This window comes from Lampetra fluviatilis, chromosome 21 (genome assembly GCF_964198595.1).
Source record: "Lampetra fluviatilis chromosome 21, kcLamFluv1.1, whole genome shotgun sequence".
NCBI lineage: Eukaryota > Metazoa > Chordata > Hyperoartia > Petromyzontiformes > Petromyzontidae > Lampetra > Lampetra fluviatilis.
This window is the reverse complement of record NC_136295.1, coordinates 9,180,626-9,205,407: the sequence shown is the minus strand read 5'-3', so window position 1 is coordinate 9,205,407 and position 24,782 is coordinate 9,180,626. Positions and strand designations below refer to the sequence as shown.

The 24,782-nt window shown below is 46.4% G+C and overlaps 1 protein-coding gene across 1 annotated transcript in view; it reads right to left on the bottom strand.

Annotated features, from left to right (window-relative positions):
- Positions 1–16,778: 16,778 nt before the first annotated feature.
- The window catches only part of CWC22 (CWC22 spliceosome associated protein), a 99,087-nt gene continuing 91,083 nt past the window's right edge, over positions 16,779–24,782 (bottom strand). The window contains exon 17 of the mRNA XM_078866026.1: positions 16,779–20,725. Within this exon, the coding sequence (XP_078722152.1) occupies positions 18,798–20,725 (1,928 nt within the window). The 3' untranslated portion in view covers positions 16,779–18,797. The remainder of the gene's footprint in view (positions 20,726–24,782) is intronic.

Genomic DNA, 24,782 nt, shown 5'->3' with positions numbered 1-24,782 from the left:
GCGCATTGGACGGTGTAACAATCGAGTCTTCTTTTGGCAGCCGTGGAAGACACGTGATGAATGAAAGGCAGAGCAAGAAAATCAAACCCACCGATACAATAAGAAACACAACTCTCATAAATGATTCACCTAATGAGATATCAATATACGGCCGCACGAGACGCACGCCGAAGTTGTAACTATGGAAGGGTTGGCGTTCTTTTCTTGGCCCGACCTCGACTTTAACGCACACGATGACAAGCGGAGAGCGGCGGTGCGGTGGTCAGACCCCGAGTTACTGTCGCCTGACCACGGATACCATCGGTGGCGAGCGATAGCCAGGTCGTGAGCAGTACGGTTACATTTTTTTTTATAAAAAAAATATAAATATGATCACACAGCTCCCATGGCCGACAACAAAGTGGGCGGCCTTCAATTCAGCAGTGGATTTTTTAAAAATATATATAGAAACGGAATGTTAATATGATATATTCGAACACAAATTTGGTACGTGTAAGTAGAAACGTGCACGAGTGCATGGAGTGATACGGGGGGGGTGGGGGAGGCGGTACACGCGTGGACAGCCCACGTGGCTTGCCTGATTGCAGCTCGCCAGAGGCTTTATATGGACACTCGGACGAGTAAACACGTGAAATATTTAAGAACCCGCCCAAATCCAATACCCCGACCCCAGACAGCAAACATGCACGCGTGTAATCTTATATGTTTAAAAAAAACATATCATTCAGCCATTTTCAATCCACTGCTGGATGAAGGACTCACCGCTTCACGTCGGCCATGCGGCTGTTTCTTTTTAACCATACTTCACCATCACCTTGCATGTGTATAAGTTTCGTAGGGGGGTTTTATTTTTGCTTTGCGTGACATCTGCGCCGGTCTCGAGAATCACCTTCACCAACCAACACGCGCACACAAGTGTGGTCAAGCCAAGGCACGTGGCCCTCTCACGGCGCGGGGAGGCGCCTTCATCCGGCAGCGGAATTACTTTATACATCGGGCGATTTAATATTCCGAATGTATGCGACTTACACCCCCTCTCGCATAGCAGCCACGTATTGCCTCGCGGCAGTTTCGTGGATGGGGGCGACAACGATAGCCTGAACAGAGAGACACATTATCCGACACTGTGGTGGCCTACGAGGAGCATATGCTACTGCATAGTGTAAACAGACATGTCTGCACATCGCTCATTAATGCACAGTACACGGGGGTAGGGGCTGGGGCCTCTTGGGATTTATTGCGAAATAAACAAACTAGTAACACGGTAAGACGTGGTGATGAGCGCTGTTTCCCCCTTCACCACCACCACCACCACCACCGTCCACCCCATCCCCTCCCCCTCCATCTCTCTCTCTCTCTCTGGGATAATTTCTCTTGTTGCGTCGTCAAGTTGGGGAATTGTGGCGCCACAATCGCTCTCTCGGTGCGGGTCACCTGGCGGAACTCTGCGCTGTGTGGCTGCGGAGTTCCTCATCCTCGTGATGACGCCGCAGTGCGACCTTTCAAAATAAACGGCTGCCCTCCGCCTACAGGATCAGAATATTTATATATACTGGAGGAATCCGATGAGCTATGAAGCTTTTTTTTCCACAGATGTCCAGTAGGGGCACGGGGTCAGAACGGTTACAACAACAACACACAGTACAAAAACACGAAAGGAGTGCAAAGGATAGGGAAGGTAAGCATATCACACAAAAATACAACTAAATATTTTTTAAAAATAATTACCAGATAACGCCCAGAGCTATCGGCTTCTTTTTCAGAAGAGACCTGGCCACAAATGATAGCTCAACGAAGTGGCTTATCACGCGTGGAAATGTAAAGCGACCAAATAATGGAAATAATTAATCTAACACGGCACGGGCACACCTTATTTTGCAGGGCGACGGATTGATTTGCGCGAGCTCAGAGGCGCTGCTGCTGCTGCTGAGACTCAGCATGGTCGAAATCGGTCCAGAGGTTTTTGCCGATTGATAATGTTGGTCTGGAAAGGCATAATGGTGATGGATGCAAATAATATATAAATATGGTTTGTCTGTATACACGGAGAGAGACAGATTAATTACATGCGGTGCTGCCTATATTTGCAGTTACCCGCATGGCTTCACGACCGCACAGAACGAGTTTGTGTGCGGTGCTGCTTATCGCGTTAAATGTGTTTCCCGTGTGGTTTTTTTTTACGGGATGATCTTTCCAGTAACATCTGTACATCCGTCAGCATATTTTTTCTTAAGAAAACTGCTGATGGGACCCAGAGGGTCAAAACCAGTCAACCCTGAGCTATAAATGCTCCGATACGTGCATAGTTCTTGTACCGTTTCGCCTTGTGGCTTTCTCTGGTCTGACACTGGTGAGACTGGGCCCTAAAGAAGGCTGTCACTGGTGTAGCCCAATCAGTTTTTAAGACAATGCTAATATTATCAGAGCATGTTTGTGTGCATTTTCACCCCAGGTACGTGTAGCTAATGCAGAATTGATTCCTTGCAAAAGGTATCTCTCTATCTGGTGTTTGAACATCTTAACACCTGTTTTAGTGCCAGAAAGGGTACAATCTATTCTTATTTGTCATAAGTCCGGAGTTTGTTTGCTTAAACATATACTGCACGGTAACGTTTGGCCTGGAAATCCTATCGCTTGATCGACTAAAACACCCCGTGCTGTATTTAAACGTGGAGAGAGAGGACAGAGTTCTGTTTTATATTTGCTTTGAGCTGTATAGATATTGATTGTTTATTTGTAAAAAAAAAAGCGTGTTCGCACATATGATTAACACGGTTGGCTAGGTACGGTGCGAAAAAAGATCTATATATGTGTGTGTGTACATCTCATTTCATCACTTCACTGCCAGCTTACGCGCTCTAGATTGTTTAATAAGCAGCAGGTCGGTGAGTCGGTGAGGGATAGTTCACCATACTTCCCCAGGTTTGTCAGTGCGAGTTGGTTGAAGGTGGCCGGAGAGGGGAGGGTGCTGAAAAGGAAAGCCATGTTGCCAAGCTGCCCTCTGCTGCCCATAACCCCTACGGCGCCTGTGCTTTGTGCGCGATGCTGGTCACCCATCACAGCACTATATCCAGGCTTGGCCGTGGTCAGTTTATGAGATCTGACTGCCATCGTCAAATTTGATTTACTTTTATGTGTAACGCCTCTGACGACGATGTAATAAGAGGCACTTGATTGGGATGCAGCCACAATAAAGGACCCTATAGGCTTCGTGTATTGTATTCCAGCTTATAACTTCCTCCCGAAAGCCTCCACTCCCCGTGCTCTCTCCCCTTTTAAATTCCTCGAGCCCCCTTTCTCGAACCTTCTTGTCTTTGTTTTTTTTAATTTAGCCAATCTCTGTCCTTCCCCACTAACGGATACTCTCTCTGTTGCCCGATTTATTTCGTTCAAACCTTATGCCTCCAATCCCTATAAAAAATCTGCCTCTCGACCAATCACCGTGGAGGCCTATTTCTACCAATCGGATACCTTTCTTTATTATCAAATAGCCGTTCGGCTGCATATTAGCTTGTGGTAATTTTTCGTTAATTACACGTGTAATGTATTATTGGTAGTGTATAAAGCAAGAGAGACAAAGATCGCCCGTGCAGTATTAACAGACTGTTGGGAGCTGTCGAACTTGGGTCGCCAGGTTCGTAGGGCAACGCGCTAACCGCGACACCACCACTGCCCCGAGGTGTATAGAACACACACACACACGTGTGTGGACAGGTGGATCATTGCTACAGCGCATTACTCTACGAGCCCGGCGAGCTGAGTTCGATTCCCGGCCACGACTGACATCAGTGGCGAGTGATGTCTGAACCGGTGCTGGTTCACAGTTCACCAACACTCACTGTCGAGCGTGGCGAGGCATCGTCAAACAAATCCCACACTGGACATTCCGTTGGGGGGAGACCTCCCATCCAGCACTTGATCGACAAAGTGGGGACAAATGATAGTGAAGGAATTCATTCTGAAAACATGCGTTACTTCTGTATTATTACAATTGCCCTGTCCTAAAATGTGCGCATTAAAATGTCCCATGAGCACGGCAGATGCCCAAATAGGTATGGGGGTGGATCCCGACCTTGGGGTTGTGCTTTTTAATTAAATGCCACATCCATAAATGGGGAGGAGAGGGGGTGGATGTGTCGGTCACATATGACAGACGTCAAGATTTGATTTTCACATGCACACACACCCACTGGAGCGAGTGGAAATTAGCATACGAGTGTAAACAAACGGCAGCCCACGGCCACTGCAGAAATGTAACCGAGGCAATCAGTCTGAAGCCTTCTTCAGATCAACACGCGCATTACGCTCTCATATCGCCGAGAAAGAAATCGGGACAAATAGTGACACAATGCCACAACACGCAGGGATAAAAAAAACACCCGTTATACGTAAAAATTATAACTATAATGGTAATTCTAATATAAAAAAAATATATATATACACAATGCAAATCACCAACATCTGGCTACTCTCACACAATTCTCCCTGCGGATTTCTTATCCGTGACGAATTGCTGTCGAAATGGAAAAAAATGCTCCCCTGGCCATCCAGCTGAAATAAATAAATAAATGTGCGTGTGTGCGACCAAGCCACGGGGAAATGGCTCGTAATAGATGCAGATGCTTACACGCTTACCCTGCATTGATGCGCATGTGACTGACAGACAGCCGCCTAATTCCAATGTTCACGCCTTCCCCTACGTTTTGACCGTAACGATGGGTTTTTATCGCATTTAGGCTGCGGCTCTTCCATCAAACCGCTGAGCGCAAAGGCTGCGTCGCCATGCCCAATAACGACCACGCGTCGCACGATCATTATTGTTACCGATGCTCATCGCCATCGTTTTCACGAGCCGTGGTCAATTTGCTGCGGCGCGATGGGCTTCCTCGGCCGCCACCGTCTCTCGCGATGAAATGCGCCCGAAGATGTTTCCGTCGCCCACACCTGCGCGCGCGAGCTCACCACTCCAGAGAGCTCCATCTCATCGGGCGGTAGATAGCTCCAGGGGCACGTCCCAATTCCTGGCTGCTGCTGTCATTTACTTTGTTTTTGTACCTCCCATCGGCCATCAGTCACCATCGTCATCATCTCTTCTAGCGACGTGTCCTGCCGAAGCCCCCCCCCCCCACGTTTATTTTTCTTTGCCGTCCGAATTGCGTCTTCAAACTACGCCTCTGAATCCGCGTGTTTTTGTCTGTCAACGTAATTCCAAGCGTGCGTCTCTCCCACGCTTCTTTGACGAGTCGTGCGTCTTAACCCTGCGATACTATGGGGCGGAGTGGGAGCGGTGGTAGGGTGGATCGCACACTGCGCTTGAATTACGGCCACCTGAATCATCTCGTTCCCTATCGCGGCTCGCATCAGTTGCAGCTCCCCCCACCCCCAATTCACCAACCCGTAATGTCCATCGTGGTGGTGAGGTATGGTCACACAACCCTCATGGCTGAGGAGGCCATATAGCAGTGGATTGCCAAACGGCCGTGATGAGTGATCAACAATGATAATTTATCACGTCCTATGCGCACAAAGCACGAAAATCGGATTTCTGCATCATCGGCTGCGGGTTTCAACGCAAACAATTACTCATTTGAAGACTGGGGGGAAATGAGCGGTGGCGTAATTATTAGCGCACGAGGCTATGAACCCGGCGACCTGAGTTCCATTCCCGGCCACAATTAACATGAGTTGGCAATTGGTATCAGAACCGACTCACACCGACCAGAATGATGACCTTTGTTTTTTGTCCTAAACGTCATCTATAAGATACGTTTCCCTTATAGGACAGTTTTGTGCACTTTTTTTTATTTTGGCCAAGCAAGCCATACGACCAACACGACGTGGCGAATCCATCATTCCAGCAGTAGATTGACAACGTGCCGTGAATTATTATTATTATTTAACTGAGCACATGAGCGAGAAAACGCTCGAAGCTCTGGGTTTAACCACGGACAATGAGATGCATGCACAGCCTTGAGTCGGCTATATCCATTTGAAAATCGAGGCGAATTGAACTAACGTGAACGTTGACAGCGATCGATTTGCCTTCAGTGGCCGGATTTCACGGGGTTGGCTCTGCCGAGAGGAGAGCACACACGCTGGGTGCACGGGGGGGGGGGGGGGGGTTACACGCGTGGGAGAGTTCACCCTGAAAATGACATTGCGCTGAGCTCGGCAGGTTCGCTATAATAAGGGGGGTGGCTTTCAAAGGCAAACCCTGTGACCCGTTCTCCAAACATCAATGAGGTCAGCGTACAGAGTGGGCATGTGTAACCTGTGCATACATATCATTTTCAAATCCAATGTGTCCTCACGCTCCAACGGAGGGTAAACACGTAACCGCATTCCTCGCAGCCTGCCTTCGTACATCTTTTTCAGGTTTACCAGCTGTAATGACGATGACGTCCAAGGCACTTTGTCAATCTCAAGTTTCAAGTTTCAAGTTCATTTATTAGGTATAGCCATGTGAGCCATTCGGCTCTTGAATCGGGTGCAACCGTAACAAACACAAAAACATGAACAAGAAAACATCTTAAAGTGACTATGTGCAAACAGAAAATCCAAGAAAAGACAGCGAAATATTGCAGAAAAAGCACCGTACACCAACACTGTGTGCAAAAATCCCAGTGGGATTCAAGTCAAACAACAACAACCACAAGACAACTTAGATTAAGGCCATCAGTCTAACTCTGTACTACAACAAACAAACATGGCCAAACCAAAATTTTTTCGAAAATCACCAAATAAAGCCATAAGCAATGAAACAGTGATCATAGGAACTGTGACCGAATTTTTACAATAAACGACGTAAACAACATGTACCACCAAACTCTGCAGCCATAGCTGGCTGCATGAGTCACTCCACAACAGCATTCTACTGATAGATCAAGGTATCCTCGTGCTTTGTCGGTCATGGGGGGGGGGGTTCTGTTTGACCATACTTCACCACCCTGGCCAAACGCCAGGATGTTGAATATTCTTAGGTTTTTTCGGTAAAGTCACGTAGGTAAAACATTAAAATTAATAAAAGTAAAATAAAATAAAATCTCATTTACTTGATACAGCTGTCGTGGCTGTGACGGTTCCACCTGAAGACGGAAGCTTGTGTTGCCTCCGAAACGTCGTGATTTTTTATTTTATTTTACTTTTATTAAATTTAATGTTTTACCTTCGTGACTTTACCGAAAAAACCTAAGAATATGAATCCTTGCAAGTCACGAAAGCTTCAAATCTAGGATGTTGAATGTCGCAGCCCGGCACCGGCAGGGGATTCAAATTTCGTGGGCCACTCGTGGTGGCTGCGACTTAGCCGCACATCTCAGTAGAGCCTCCCAGAAAACCGTGGCTTCATCCTCGCCCGCCACATCGCCAAGCAGGGAAGTCGCGCGCAAGCTTCAGGTCCGCTTGGCAGTGAGCTCTCACCCCGGAGTTTGCCAGCCAACATAAACTCGACGCAGCCTCCCAGAGAACCGGTCTGGCTCTAGCCCAGCAGCACGAGCTGATGGCACGAAACTTAGCCTATTGTTCTCCAATCATTTAATCAACTGCTTGCGTAATCCGCTTTGAGGAAACCCGCGGCGTTTGCGGAGTCCACCGGCACAACATTTTTAAATCCTTTATATTAAGTTCACTTGCTTGCTTGCTTGCGCGCTTACGACCGTGCAAATCTTTCGGTCGTTTTTTAACCCACTTCCCGTGATCCAATCGAGCTGACATTTTGCACACAGACTCGTTGTGCGTGACAATTTATTTTCGTGAACATTTTTTTTCCAAAATTTTACACTTTTTAGGAAAAAATAAATTATATGTAATTACCAATTGCTTAATGGTGGCAGGCAATCATCTGACCCATAGGTGGCAGCCATCTCAAGCCAGAGGACGAGAGGACTCTAACCGCCACGCATATAAAGTATTTATAGTGAAAAACTTTGTTTTTACGGGTTAATTTTTTTAACGGACAGAGAAGAGTGTGTTGCGGGTGAGATGTGTGTGATGTATTTACTGCACTGATGATTCCTAATCTCGATGAAACCACGAAGAAGCTGTCCCATTGCCCTGCTGCTGCCTACAATATGGTCACAAAATGTAGTCTCGGTGATATTAAACCAAGGTTGTTGTGATGAATTACACATGCTCTCCGGTGATGTGTGACATGCAAGGCATGCTGAGAGGACCGATCCAATGGTCACACAAGCACGTTTGGGTTTTTCGTTTAATCCATTATAGTATATCGGTATTTCGTTTCCCCCATTATCGTCTAGAGGCATTTTGTTTAGCCCAATAGAGTCGACGGGCATTCCGAATTCCCCATGCGAGCCAATGGGCATTCCGTTTTCTCCAAAACCCTACAGACTGCGGACATTCTTTTTTCTGAAACATCGTCGAGAGGCATCCCCCCGCCCCCCACCCTCCCCCCCCCCCACCTTCCCCCCCCCCCCCACCTTCCCCCCACCTTCCCCCCGCCCCCCCCCCCACCTTCCCCCCGCCCCCCACCCACCTTCCCCCCGCCCCCCACCCACCTTCCCCCCGCCCCCCACCTTCCCTTCGCCCCCCACCTTCCCCCCCCCGCCCCACTACCCCCACCCCCACCTTCTCCCCGCCCCCCCCCCCCACCTTCCCCCCGCCCCCCACCCACCTTCCCCCCGCCCCCCACCTTCCCTTCGCCCCCCACCTTCCCCCCCCCCCCGCCCCCACTACCCCCACCCCCACCTTCCCCCCGCCCCCACCCCCACCTTCCCCCCGCCCCCACCTTCCCCCCCCCCGCCCCCACCCCCACCTTCCCCCCCCCCGCCTCCCCACCCCCCACCCCCACCTTCCCCCCGCCCCCCCCTTCCCCCCGCTCCCCCCCACCCCCTTCCCCCCGCCCCCCCGCCACCCCGCCACCCACCTTCCCCCCGCCCCCCCGCCCCCTTCAGCTATCTCGGGGCATTCATGTTCACCTCCCTCCTTTAATCTTTGCTTAGCTCGACAGAATCCTCGTTGGTATCGTGCGAGAGAGGATTCTCCGAGATGGTCTCTCTCCCCGAGCACGCGTCCCCGATTTCGCATCGGTCTGAAGGGGTTGGGAGGGGGGGTGTGGAGTAGGGGGGGGGGGCAGGGGATTTTCATCGTAAAGACCCCCCCACCCCCACCCGCTTATTGTCTTCCGAGCGCGGCGCACATTAGCATAAGGAAGGGTGCATGTGCGCATCAGCGAGCACATTATGTCTGCCGTGTTGAGGGAATATGGGAGACATTCCGAGTGGAGCCATTTAAAGCCACGCAATTGGCCTAATCAGTGCTTGAACGAATACTGATTAATAAAAGCGTATTATTCCCATTGAGGAGTGATCAGCGGTCGTCCGATGTAGAGACTCGCCTCTCCTGCCACAGGGATGTGGAATTGCCTGCAAACCGGCTCCGGTATGTAGAGAGCAGATGGGCACCGCCTCAATGTTCATTTGAGGAAAAAACAATGTTTTGACTTCAAAACAATAATACTCACTTTTGGATTTAAAGCTTTCGTGACTGCAGGGATTCATCTTCTTGGTTCTTTCGGTAAAGTCATGTAGAAGAGAAGTAATAAAATAATAAAAAATAATAAAAATAAAACATAATATTTCATTATTTTTATTTTTATTATTTTATTACTTCCCTTCTACGTGACTTTACCGAAAGAACCAAGGAGTAAGGCACCCATTGGTTGCCTTGTTTGACATACATCATCAGCATTAGTTGCTGAAGCTTTTGTAAATGTAGTGACCCGTTTCGTGCGTTCTCCACCTCGTTAATTAAACTTAAACAGCTTGAAACGCGCGGGCAGAATTTTAGACAGATGTAATTCGCCCCCCCCCCCAGGCTGCCCCCCGAACCGTCGGACTTGGTTGGGAATCTAACTTGGATCTCCGGGGCTCTGACCGCTCGCCTCGTTGTTATCACTTCTCCAGCAGCACCTGGCAAGGCTTTCACTGCGTCTACCTGCCTCGTGGGGACATTCAGAAGTGTCCGTAAGGGTGATGGGCATTGCAGTTCACAGGGGCCGTCCATAAATGACGTCACGCACCTGGGTGGGGGGGGGTCAGACATTTGTGACGATGTGTGACGAGGGGGGGGGGGGGTTGAGAAATGTGACATCACGAAAAATGCGCAAGTTTAAATAAATGTAGACAACACGTTCTACTTAAATATACTTTTTTATGTTTTCTCCTACAACATCAGAGTGCAGCGTCACATTAAATACGCACTACAATGACAATAGTTTAAAGCGATTTGAAGCATGTTTTTTTTTGGGGGGGGGAGGGTGTGGCAGAGCTTTGTGACTTCATATTTGAGGGGGGGTCTGACTATTTGTAACGCCGTGTGACGAAGGGGGGGGAGAGGTCAAAAATCGTCCAAAATCGCGTGACGTCATTTATGGACAGCCCCACACAGACACTCGGCGGGTTTGGGTAGCGAGCCGCGTACACAAACTCCATGCTTCTTCCAAATACAAACTAAGTCGCTACACGCGCCTGATGGTTGGTAAACACGTCGCACGTCACGTGGAGAGCGTCGATTACAATTTAGCAGGAATTTATTTTGAACCAGAGCTCTCTGCCACGTGTCACAACAATGAACTATTGGGGCAAGTGCTGTTAGCGAGCACCTTTTAAAGGCCTGCAAGGCACACACACACATACACAATGGGGTATGTGCACAGCACCGCGCCCGGCCGCCTTTGTCTCCCCATTTATAATGTACACGCACTGCCCCAGTTACTCATTTAAGGCTTAGTTGACCTAGGCGAGCGTCCAGGACCGGTCCAGGCATTCGTCATTCATAGTAACAGTAACACGTACACGCAATAGACCCCAAAACATTTTATCTTAATTATAATCGGTGCTTCCCCCCAACGTCACGTGAGAGGCACAGATCTCTTATCTCCATTTGATGCGGTGCTCTTGTAAGTCGCCTGTGACACACACGCACACACAGACAACGATCTCTATCTTAATTTGAATCAACGTTCTCTCCACTACGTCACTTGTGACACACGCACAAAGACAACGATCCCCCCCTCTCCCCCCCCCCGTGTAGCCTCAACAGACTGTTGGGTGCAAGTGCTGTTTGCGAGCACCTATGAAGGCCGGCACGGCTTTCGCACGAGGAGGTAACACGTGTACGTCCATACACTTGCCCTGTGTCACGCAATTCGAATCAGCAAACTCTCGCTCTCTATACGCAGACTTGGGGGACATGTTTGCCAATCATCAGGCGCGTGTGTCGCGCGTAAGCACTTCATCTCTATTTGACACGAGACTGTTGACAATGCGTGGACAACAAGGTGGACATTGTGTGATGTTGTTGTTGGATCACAAGGACGGCAGTTGGGGAAATGCTGCAATGAAGATAGCCTGGCAGTCGAGGGCTGGCTGTGCCGCATGCCTCTGATGGAAGAAAGAGCTTGGGGACAAGGAGGGTGGAAAGAGGCGTTTGGGGGGCAGGCGAAGTGATGCGTGTGGGGGGGGGGGGGTCAGCAGAGTATTGTGCTGACCCGCGCCCCTCCACACACACAAAGACAAAGCCCCTCCGTGTAGCCTCAACAGACTGTTGGGGCAAGTGCTGTTAGCGAGTAGCAGGGGGGGGGGGATGGCCAGTACCACGCCCGACCGCCTTTGTCTCCCCCAGTGGCGATGTTTACACAACGCAACCAGAAATTCACTTGAGGCCGAGTCCACCTAGGGGGAGGCCCAGGGCGGGTTCAGATAATTATCGTCGCTGGTGATGGCCGTGAGCGGGAATCGAACTCGGGTCATTAACCGGCTTCACTTCGGCTCCCCCCCCACACACAACAACCGCCATTCGCCACTAAGTGGCGGTGACGTCACAACGACGCTTGTGCCAGGCTAGGTGCACGTTGAGGCCACGTGAAGTGTCGAACGCCCGCTGGCAGGAGGTCACGGGGCAGACCCAGGTGCCACGGGTCGACTGACTGAGATGACCGAGATGAGTGGCCGATGCACCACCCTTGCCCCCTACTGTTCCAACTTGCTGTGCTTTAGCCACCCGGGGCTCCGCTCATTGTTGTGAGCGTCGCTCCTTTGCCCTCTGTTGTTGTTGGAGGGCGACTGCCTCCAACTGCCCAGTAGCAGCGTCCTTCACGAGCCTCCTCCTCCACAGAGGTCGATGTTGACACCGCTGGTACCAGTCATCGGCAAGTCCACTCAGCTCCACGTCCTCCTGTACCACATCACTCCATCTCTTCTCTAGCCCGTGCCGCACACACACACATCGCCTCCCACACACACCGCTTCTCAAACTGCTTCTCACACACGCACCACCTCTCACACACACACCGCCTCTCACACACACACACACACCGCCTCACACACACACTGCTTCTCACACACACACCACCTCTCACACACACACCACCTCTCACACACACACACGCAGGCTGCAACGCTGAGCTTCTCCGTAACCGCACGGCGCCAGTGTTCAATCACTGTAGCCGAGCCCGGTGCTGAACGGATTGAACCGTGTGGGCTGGGGCTCTGCTGTACGTAAGCGAGCAAGTCTCCACATTAACCCTTATCACCTGTCGGCTATTTTTGGTCCATTCAATGAATGCTGTTCAATACTCAAACGATTGCCATATTTGTGGCATGCGCATTTGTGAAATCAATTCGTCTCTTAAGTGATTTAGCCATTCGATTGCTTTGCAAGCTGGTGGATTGCAGATACGCCTCCCTTTTTCAAAATCTATATTCGGGGGCAGTGTGAAGTTATATGGTCCATGGATCTCTAATAGTCGCTCTCCATCGACTATATGAGATCATAATCATTATTCAATCAATTCATTTTCAAATTACGCCCCCTTTGTCAATCATTGGCTGAATTAAGGCCTTCCCCAACAGTGTCCGTCGCGGGGATTCTTTGACCAAACCTCGCCGGCGAGTGTGAGTTGGTGAAAGGTGGAGAGAGGGGGGGGGTGAAGTGAAGGCCAGGGCCGGTTTGGTAATCACTTACCACTGATGACAGCCGTGGCCCACGATCAAACTCAGAGCGTGCAGTGAGCGAAATGCTGCTAACGCCCCCCCCCCCCCACCGTCATGCACGACGTTGTTGATCTACGCCTGGAACTTCGTGCTGCGTTAAAGATGTAATTTTAGATTTGTTATCCACTCAATTGTCTTTTCAGAAGCAGAGTGGATCTCGTCCCACTCCTCACTTTAAAGGAGTGAAGACAACAGCGGAGTGCTCACGATGTCGTCGACGGTTTAGGATTCGTGGCTGCACCACTCCAAGGGCCGCTGAACCTTTGATGGTCGCATCGTCTACATGGTCGACCATTCACTCCTACTGCTGGGCAAACTTCATTTCAACAAAGGCCCCCCCCCCCTTCCACCCCAATGATCCGATCGAAATCCCCAATTTCGATCAGATCATTGGGGTTTATTAGTAATAAATCGGCATTTTGCGACCCCCACTGCCACTGTGTAGCATATTATTACGTGCCAGGGACTCTATGAGATGATAGGACAATAGTCTGAGTCCATAATTGGCAATAAGTAACGGCAAAGCAGTTCTAAGTGACTCACAAAATTGTGCGCAGTTGCGTATACAGTCCACGACTTCCCTGAAAGCATTCACCTTCAGCGAGCGCGATGCCGATCACACAACGCGGTTAGAATTCGACCCTCGATCGATGGCTGTGCCATCGCCGCACACGCGTCGAATAAAAAGCAAGGCACAATACCTTACTTACTAACAACTCCTCTATCATTTTTCATTGCTGGAGGGGTTGCCAAACCCCCTACCTGAACATCCTGGCTCCGCCACTGCACCCACCCACTCCCTATTCCATATCTACCACGCACACTCGTTATTGACGAAGAACGTATCAGAAAAGTAATGAGCAGCAAGAAAGAAGACTGCAATTGCCCGATAGTCAACTTGAAGACCGACGACGCAAATATTTTCAACCGTTATGACTTTCACACAATGTGTATATATTGGTTTTCTTTTAAAACCCAACTGATTGTTAAATACAGCTGAAGTCACCCTCATTTAAATTGACCGTTTTAAGTGGCGGGACACGAATCCACATCACGCGTACGTCGAATGGCACGCGAACACGCGAAATGTCACGGACGCGTGCCAAGAGTGGGTGAGGTGCGTGGAGGACAAATTGTGCCCGAATTTATGCACGGTTGGCACCACACGGAATCACTTCCTCCCACACGCCTGATTATTTTCAGCATGAATGTGTGGTGGGGTTCTGTGTTAAAATTTCAAACGCAGATTTAAAAAAAAAATTAGGGGGGAGGTGTGACTTAATTAAAGTCTCAATGCGCAACGTGTTCCAAATGTATCCCTATTCATAGGCTATTTAACGTGTCGTCGGAAAAGCGGTTCGCGTTGACGTCAAAGAACGGTTGAACGGGGTTTGAACATGAATGAATGATACATTGGTAACTTAGCAAACGAGCATAAATAAAAGCCAGTTATTGTTATTTTGACAAGCTGGATGTATGGAGCATCTCATATGCAGTTGCACCTGAAGACGTACAGAAAGTGGAAATGTGCAACGTGGAGAATCAAGAAAACATAAGATCATGACATGAATTTCTATATTAGAGGGGTCTTTCATCGGTTTGTAGTCCACATTAACACTGCTGACAGCTTCAATCATTCACTGGCAGAATTTCAGATATTCACGTGGCTACTCCTGATGCCATCCACTGGCTCACGCCACGAACATATTCACGTTGCTGATTAACCGCCCACCATATGAAATAACTTACGCGTACAAAAGTAGTCTTCGTTGAGCTTAGATTTGAATAAAAGGCAGGGAGTTGGTAGCGCAGATGTCTAAAGGTGCATTTTGTGTGGCCAAATTCAACTTTACCATTGTGTACCGAATTCTCTGTATTATGATAAGACGCTCCAGAAAGGAAGCCGCACCCGAAAATTGTATCCAGTGTCAATATTTAAATCAGTCTGGTCACACACACACACATCTACCAGATTATAATACGCACCCCCCATATGTTGCTTATAAAACAAACAAGGGGAAAAGGTATTCATATTCTTGGTTCTTTCGGTAAAGTCATGTAGAAGGGAAATAATAAAAATATGAAACAATAAAAATTCTAACGACGTTTCGACTGCAACACAAGCAATCATTATCAAGTGTGAAATCCACAGCAAGAAAATTTGGAAAAAGTGGATTTCACACCTGATGATGATTGCTTGTGTTGTAGTCGAAACGTCGTGAGAATTTTTATTAATATTTTTATTATTTTATTATTTCCCTTCTACGTGACTTTACCGAAAGAACCAAGAAGATGAATCCCTGCAGTCACGAAAGCTTTAAATCTAAATTTAAGGGGAAAAGGTGTTTTATAATCCGAAGATTTCGGTATTATTCTGTTGCTTAACGTACACCGTTATATTATCTGAATTCCAGTTTTGTATTCTTGTCAAAAGCACAGGACTGCATTCTGATCTCTATTCAAGTGCTGCTAAAATTGCACAACTCAGCATTTTGGCCCACTAACCCAGTTACAATAAACAATGGACGGTGGAAAAAAGCAGCAGACTAGGCACTATTTTAGAGAATCACTGCACAGAAAAACAAAGGTCTGCATACGCCAAGTGCAATTTGTTGTCGTGGCAGCAGAGAAATCACTTTGTGCTTTTGAAAAAATCTGGCGGCTGATTTTGTTATTTGTAAGTTTCCTAATGAAATATAAAACCGGAGCAAAAATTATTCAGTTGATCACAGCTGATTGATATTAAAAGGTCATCGCCCCGCAGGTATTCGCCATGTGTATTATTTTTTTACTGCAATGTCACAGATGGGTTTGCATTGATTACTAATTACTTACAAGTGTTTGGCAAAAGGTCTCAAGAGAAAGATAATAAACATTTAAGTCAATGTAAACTACCAAAATGTAAGATGACAAAATATGTATGGATACTAGATCACTTTCATTCAACAATAGTGTACCTGTGTATTTTAATGCATTTGATCTTGTCACATTATAAGACGATGAAAAACATTGGGTTGTTTTTTTTTCTCTTCTTGGTTCTTTCGGTAAAGTCACGTAGAAGGGAAATAATTTGTATTATTTTATTATTTCCCTTCTACGTGACTTTACCGAAAGAACCAAGAAGATGAATCATTGCAGTCACGAAAGCTTTAAATCGAAAAATTGGGTTGTTTTGTTGTTCAAGACAGACCTTAGCATATCATACTCCTATATAATAAGAAAAAAAATCTATCCCTCGAGTTTCCTGGCGAGCTGCTGGGTGGGATCCTTTCTGCCCCAACAATAACTCTGCGGTTCGTGACACAAACACGGAAGTTAATCAAAACGGCCGAAGAAGTTCGGAAGAAATAACAGCTTTCGAGAGCAAAGAGATGGGAGTAACGAAAGCAGCAGACTTGACATTTAACTTGTGCTCCTGTTAATGGACGTTGAACGACTTTCGCACCGTGATAATCGGAGGTGCAATTCTTTAAATATATTTTTGAAATCCCATCGCATATAAAAAAAAAACACATCACAATATACATTATGTTGACATTTTATTATTACAAAATCTATTCGTTTGAGTGTTCCGAGTACAGGACGATTGCGAGAAGAGTATGAAAACAAAAAGCGGTCTCTGTTATTTTCCTTCGCAGAGACAACCGGGTTCTCGGAGACCATCTAGAAGGTATTCATACTCTTATGTTTTTTCGGTGTAGTCACGTAGGTAAAAAATTGAAATTAAAATTTGTATAAATTATTTTTTATTAATTTTAATTTCAATTTTTTACCTACGTGACTTTACCGAAAAAACTAACAGTATGAATCCTTGCAGTCACGAAAGCTTCAAATCTAGAACATCTAGAAGGTAACTTGGCCAGGCTGGGCAGACGTCTTGGGAAAATGTGGCATGACCCACACTTTACCCCATCACACGTGACCTGCTGGTGCATACTGCTGGGTGGGCACACGGCAGGAGAAATTAAACTGACTTCTGGCATTGCAATGCCAGCGTGCTAATCATTATAACCAGGGCGTCATCCACAAGTAGGGAAACACATGTCACGTTTACTTGAGTCACTTTTACATATGCTTCATATTTTTTTTCATCTTAGGAAAGACCGCGGCAGCGTGCAACAAACACACCGCAGCCAGGCCCATTGCTTGGCCTTTGGAAGTTCTGAGCAAACAAATAAATCACATTTACCCTTGATTTACTTATTGATAAAACATAAATGAGCAATCTATCCTAATAAGCCGGTATCCAATGTGGCCATTTTCGAGATAGCAAAGGCATGATTGACTACAAATGTAAATACCCAGTAGAATTCTCATTGTAAAACATTTTATCTTTGAGAGCCAGGTGCATTTCTAGTGTACAACAAAATGGTTTGCAGAACGTGTCCTGTACACAATGTGCTATGGACTATTTTTTATTCAGTTTCTTATTGTGGGTTTACACATCAAGATTCACATTAGCAATTAAACTTGGTGATAATGGAATTTCGTGCATGCACACAAGGTCTATATGCAATAGAGTGAATTGACGTACAGTATTGATGATCATGTTAAAGTGGATCTTCGATTGTAATACTCGAAGCCGCTTAATAAAAGGCTGACCTTTTCTGCAGCACGAGCCATCGGTGACCTTACGTGGACACAATCAATACTGATAGTATAGAAAACCCACGTGTACTGGCTTTCATAGTCAATATAATAATATCGAACACCACACTCCATTGTATAATTAGCCATTGATGCACCGAGGCATTACTGCAGTGGACAAGCGTCATAAAATGCGGGCGCTGTGAGAATTGAATAATTACAGGAAATAATTTTTGTAATCAAGAGAGCAATGTACATTAACAATTTAACACGCGGAAAATGAATACCCCTTCGCCATACTATGTCCGAGCAATGCATGTCAATTTTATGGACACATTATATTGCAGTCGAGGGAGCCATCAACACAGGCACAATAGCACGACGTCGTGACAGGATGAGTCTACGGAATTGACCCGAGGACTAGGGTGTCCAGATGGTTTCTGCGAATTATAAATCTTATTTGCATTTAGCTTTTCATCTCCACTCGTCTCTCAAAAGCTGTCAACACCTCACCAACTGACAACGAAATGTCGTGCAGGACATTGTGCACACAAAAGGTAATACAGAAGCATTCTCCATTGTACGCTTTGAACAAAAAAACACTTCCAGCACAAGGGTAAACGGGACGAAAGATTCAGCTGTTCAATTGCTATCGTTTTGTCATCGGTTTTGAATCGTATGGAAGAGGTAAAAAAAAATGGAGGCGAGGTGCATGTCAAGGGCGAAAAGGGTCAGTTTACAAGCTCAAGAGACGACGATCTTGACCACCCACTCTCTTTGCAATTGCCCTCCAGCACGACCAGATTACCTCATTTGCTTTTATGCCGTATGGTCAGAAGGGTCCGCTGTGTCACGCGATAGTGATGTTGTTGCAAAGCAAGGACATGTTTAAGAATTCTTTATTATGGTAACATGCGGAGAAGGGAGGAAGGGGGGAAACACAGACGTCACAGGGTAATGTGAAAGAGTTAGGCCCGCAATCGGTACACGCCACCCCCCCCCCCCCCCCCTTTTCACGAGGATATTCACAACAAATGTCAACCATCATCCCTAAAAACTTCCGAATGCATTCGGATATCAAAGAACATGACAAAATATTTTACATAAACATGTTATGTTATCACATTTTCAAGCATAACGATGTGACGGTATTACAAAGGCAAACAACTTTTCACAAAAATATTTAAGAATGTTTTCCTAACTGCGGCGATCGCGATCGTGGGAACTGTCACGTTCTCGATTGCGGGGTCTGCCCTGGTGATCCCTCTCTCGTGACCTCTCTTGATCTCTTGCTTTCCTGCTCAAACGGCTGTCATCATTTTTCCTGCCTCCTTTTGCCTCACCCTTGTCTCTGGTTCTGTCTTGCGACCTCTCCGTGTGTCTCTCTGGAGATCTCTCCTTGCGTCTCTCTGGAGATCTATCCGTGTGTCTCTCTGGAGATCTCTCCTTGCGTCTCTCTGGAGATCTCTCCTTGCGTCTCTCTGGAGATCTATCCTTGCGTCTCTCTGGAGATCTATCCGTGCGTCTGTCTGGAGATTTCTCCCTGCGTCTCTCTGGAGTTTTCTCCCTGCGTCTCTCTGGAGATTTCTCCCTGCGTTTCTCTGGAGATTTCTCCCTGTGTCTGTCTGCAGATTTATCCTTGCGTCTCTCTGGAGATCTTTCCCTGTGTCTGCCTGGAGATTTCTCCCTGTGTCTGTCTGGAGTTGTCTCCCTGTGTCTCTCTGGAGATTTCTCCTTGCGTCTCTCTGGAGATCTTTCCCTGTGTCTGTCTGGAGATTTCTCCTTGCGTCTGTCTGGAGTCTTCTCCCTGCGTCTGTCTGGAGATTTCTCCTTGCGTCTCTCTGGAGATTTCTCCTTGCGTCTCTCTGGAGATCTCTCCCTGCGTCCGTCTGGAGATTTCTCCCTGCGTCTGTCTGGAGATTTCTCCCTGCGTCTGTCTGCAGATTTATCCCTGCGTCTGTCTGAGGATCTCTCTTGATGTCTATCTGGAAATGTATTCTTATGCTTCTCTTGCGATCCGTCTACATGTCTTTCTTCTGATTTATCCCTACGTCGGTCTTGAATTCTGTCCTGGTGTCTGTCCTGAGATCCACCCCTATTTCCCACTGGAGCTCTCTCCCTATGCCTGTCTTGGGATCGGTCTTGAAAGGGTTCTGGGGACATGTTCCTGGCTGTCTCCTGCACCTTCATGTGATTATTTTCTCTGGAATTCTGTTTATATCTTCCCCTGTCCATTTCCATGTCACTGGAATGGTCATGCTCCTTTCGTTTGTCAGTTGTCTCTTCAGGTCTGCCAGATCTCTTCCCACTTCCATCTGCCTTGTGATTACTTTTCTTTCCTTCTTCATGCCTTCCACGATCATCATCTTCATCATTCCTCTCCTTCTCATCACTAGCTTTCTTGCGTCTTCTGCTTCTCTGCATGTCCTCCTCCTCATCCTCATCGCTTGTGTCATGTCGGGCCCTTTTGCCGTCGCTTTGATTTGATTTCCGTCCGGGTTGTACGTCATCCTTTTCCCGATCATTCTTCTTCTTCCCATGTCTTTTGGACTTCCTTGGTTCTTCATGCTCCTCATCTACACTTTGATTTGTCTTTCTCCGTCGATCCTTATCGTTGATTTGCGGGCTTGCACTGCTGCCATGTTCTCGACCTCTATGCTTCTGCCCGTCGTCGCTTTTACTCGGCCTGTTGCTGCCCTTATCCTTGCTTTGATCTTTCTTTCCTTTTTGATCGCCACCTTTGACTCGACCACCATCCTTCCTTGCGACATCCCTCTCCTGGCTCGAGTCTCCGTGTCGTCGTTCATCAGGGCTGGCGCCTCTGCCGCCGCCGCGCTTTGCTTTGGTGCTCGTCTCTCCGCTGTGACCCCTGCGTTTTTCCTGCTTCTCCTCCCCCCTCTCTGCATCACCGCCCCTCTCTCCTCTTTCCAGATTTGTCTCGCTTCTTTGGGCCTCCCTTTGCCTACGATCCCCTCTTTGAGAAGTCTCTTCATCGCCCTCCCTACCTCGCCTACTCGTCTTCTTAGTTTGGCTCGCATCTTTCTTCCGAGCCTTCCCCTTTCCGGAGACTTGCTTGTCTTCCTTTCCGACTTTTCCTTTTCTCTTTTTCCTGGCACTCGCGGCGTCTGTCGTGAAACGAAATGACAAGGATCAGAACAAATGAGTCGCAAATAAATCTAAGGTATTATCACATTTGCCATTACACATCCCGTCACACCTTGACAGAAGAGAGTGCGCGCGTATCATGGATACTCCGACAAAAATATGTGTGTATAACGTAGATGCATTAACAGAGACTTAAGAATATTCTGAAAATCTTCACGTAGAATGGAAATAATAAAATAATAAAAATAATAACATAATTCTCACGACGTTTCGGCGACACTGCAAGCAGCCGTCCTCAGGTGGAGAACAGGTCTGTCGAGAAGACTCTGTCTGACTCTGTCTTCTCGACAGACCTGTTCTCCACCTGAGGACGGCTGCTTGCGTTGTGGCCGAAACGTCGTGAGAATTATTTTATTATTTGTATTTTTATTATTTTATTATTTCCATTCTACGTGACTTTACCGAAAAAACCAAGAAGATGAATCCCTGCAGTCACGAAAGCTTTAAATCGAAATTTATTCTGGAAATGTTTAATTTAGTCATGTTAATGACAAATACGCCCCGGGTTGATTAAAGCAAATTGCAGCCGTAACTATGCAATTTCTAAATTTAGAAAGCCTCCTGCCGATTCTAATTATTATTGGCATGGGTTCATTTTAGTTGGGCAATCGATCACAACTCAGACTCGCTGTTAAAGGGTCCTGACTTGTGACGCATACCTTCCCTACCAACATCTGTGCGGAAAAGACAATGCCCAATGAACTGGCTTCAATGCCTGCATAATTCGGAGCTTATGATGCATGGCCTGAAAATGTCATCATGGCATATTAAAATAATTCTTAATGACAAAATATGTTCTAATGAGAAGAAATACCATAAAAGGTACCACACACACAGGGCAGTGACATTTAACTACTCAAGCATGGCAGTATGGGTGCAGTTGCATTTTGTCTCCCCTTACATAAGCCAAGAAAGACTAAACAGCAGTGTTGCGCATGTTCTAAAAATAAACATTCATGCACCATCTTCTTGGTTCTTTCGGTAAAGTCACGTAGAAGGAAAATAATAAAAATAAAACATAATAAAATAATTCTCACGACGTATCGGCCACAACGCAAGCAGCCTTCTTCAGGTGGAGAACAGGTCTGTCAAGTAGACAGAGTCTGAATGGCACGCCCCAGTGGGTAGAATAAAACATAGTGTAATATGACAATGTATAGTCAATAAGGATATTAGTTGCTGCGGCGCCATATTATTAACATTCCTTCCCTTTATTAATTCTAACCTTACTCCCTCCCTTTGATACTGCTAATCCTGCATAATGCATGGGCATAATGACTTTAAACCCCTCGCCAAACCTCCTACGCATTTCACAAGTAGCACTAATCGCATATCTGCATTTCCCATAAATATGCTAAATTCCTCTTGATATGCAAATTATTTTGTCAAAGCGCTCTTCGCCCCTCCATCCCAGCATAAATAGTCGCTCCAAGCCTGGGGCGTGCCATTCAGACTCTGTCTACTTGACAGACCTGTTCTCCACCTGAAGACGGCTGCTTGCATTGTGGCCGAAACGTCGTGAGAATTATTTTATGTTTTATTTTTATTATTTTATTATTTCCCTTCTACGTGACTTTACCGAAAGAACCAAGAAGATGAATCCCTGCAGTCACGAAAGCTTTAAATCGAAATTCATGTACCATTTGACTCAAAATAACTTCAATCTAACATATACACTTAATGCAAAAAAAACCTATTCATGGATAGTTTAGTAAATTTCAAATCACCAAGCGAGCAACAATATAAATGGTATCCAGAATGGAAAGCTTTAATGTCCCCAAAATGTAATAGCCCCGGGCAAATGCTATATATTGGGCTAGTTGTCAATATAAACTCTGTGCTGCGAAATGATGAAACCGCCTGCTGAAGCATCATTAGGATGCAGTATTGATCCTCTGAAGCCCCAATACGTCAAAAGAGCGATTAGGAGTCCAATTTATGAAAACAAAAAAATATGGCACGGAAAGCAGAAACATAACTATAATATTAACAAGAGGCCAGGAGATATACCAGGTTAGATTTTTACGGCACAATATTTCAGTTTATGTTGACATTTTCAAAATGTACCGAGAAACTCCATAATCTTATTGTATTGCACTATATATATATTTTTTTTTTACATGAAGTTAAAACATTTTACGAAAATTTGATTTAACCCCAAAATGAAAACTTGCCATTGGCCATTCAGCAACTCTTGAGCCTCTGTCACCGAATTGTGGCAATGTTGAACCGGTTATTGGATTTTCCTGGAGCAGTGTTAAAGTGCCTCAGAAAATTCAGAGGCATTTCGTATTGGTCTGCAGAAAAGTTAACTTGATCAATTCACGAACAATGTGTTGGCATGACGTGGAGGAGGTTACTGCTCATCATGTGGCAATGGCAGAGTTCGTCAAGAAGCCACGTTAACTTCCGAGGCGCTCTCTCCTTTAGGCCATCAGTTGCTTTCGCAGCTGCACATTTTAGGCTTGTCATTAAAAGGAAAACATCAGCAGCAGCCTCAAATTTGACGGCAGCCACTGATTTGGTGCTGCGGTCGCGAGATAATAACTACCTTGCCTGGCATGCAGGAGGTCGTGGATTCGATGCCGACCCTGACAATGCCTGTATATTTGGAGTTTGCATGTGCTCCCTGTGGTCACGTGGTTCTCCGGTTTTTCGCTCCACATTTAGAAACATTCGTTTACAGTATGTATGCTGAGCTCTTTTCGCACCGTACGTAGCCAACTGTGCTAATTGAAGGTGCAAAGAAATATCACGTGCTGGAAATTTTCCATGTGATAAGTCACTTCGTTGAGATATCATTTGTGGCCAGGTCGTTTCTGAAAAAATAGATAAATAGCTCATGGGGCGGCTTGCCTGGTTAAAATAAAAAAACAAGTTTTGTTGAGTTTAGATTACAAAATGTATTATGAAAAACAAATGAACTTTGGCGGGACCACGCTGCTGGAGAGGGACGATAACCAATGAACAAAATTAACGGCAAGACAACAGTCAAGCGGGAGCACGCATGAAAGGACAAACAGAACATGAAGTGAGGAAATTGAGGCACATAAGAGTTAAAGAGGAATTGAAAAAGGGGTGGGGAAACATTAACACCGAGAGCTTAACATTGCTGCACGTAGGCGGCTGGTGGGGAATTTAAAAAACAAAAGATAAGAATGTGCATTTGTAAAAAATCATATTGTAATAAGCGCACAACTTTATCTATCTGTGATGAACGCTGCACTTTCCGTCGTTTTCATGCAGGGGGCGCTGCAAACCTACGCGCCCCCTGCATGAACGACGGAGGCGCAGGGACAGACGTTCAATTACGTTGCAATCGATCTGCAGACGGCAGTCTTCTCGCACAGACAGCTCTATGTCGTCTTATCTCGATCCCGCAATGCCAAACAGGTGAAAGTCCGCATCGAACCGAACCCCTAGCAAGGCCATATACTTAACGACGAGAGAAAATTCACACGAAATGTCGTTTTCAATTAAGCCTTTCAGATGTAAAATGATATAAGCTTTTTATGAAGAAATACAATTATCTCATTTAAATCATAATACAATTCAAAGATGTTTCATTTTAAAACTTGCGTGAATGCGTCGTTCGTGTGCAATTTTTTTCGTGAATTTCCTGGCCGAAGGCCGAAGGCCATAAATGGTTGTTCGGGAATGCCCCCGAACAACCCCTAGTAATATTATAATGTACTTATTAAAAGGAACAGTTTATGCTATAAACCATCAAGGTACATTTGAGCTTCAAGAAAGGTTAATGTTTTTGTCGATTTCTTCTTTGCATGGTCCAGGAATTATTTTCATAGTATGACAACGATATTGGCGCCGGTGGTGCATGCTACGGTAATATGCAGTCGCGATTGAAAATACAGCCAACACAATGCGGGTGACACTCTTGGGCTGTTTAAAGGCCGATAATAAAGCAATAATCGTGCATTTCAAATTTGACACGACTAAATGGCCTTGTGAAAAATATATTTACGCTAAATTAAAACTTTGGCTGGCAACAACAAACAA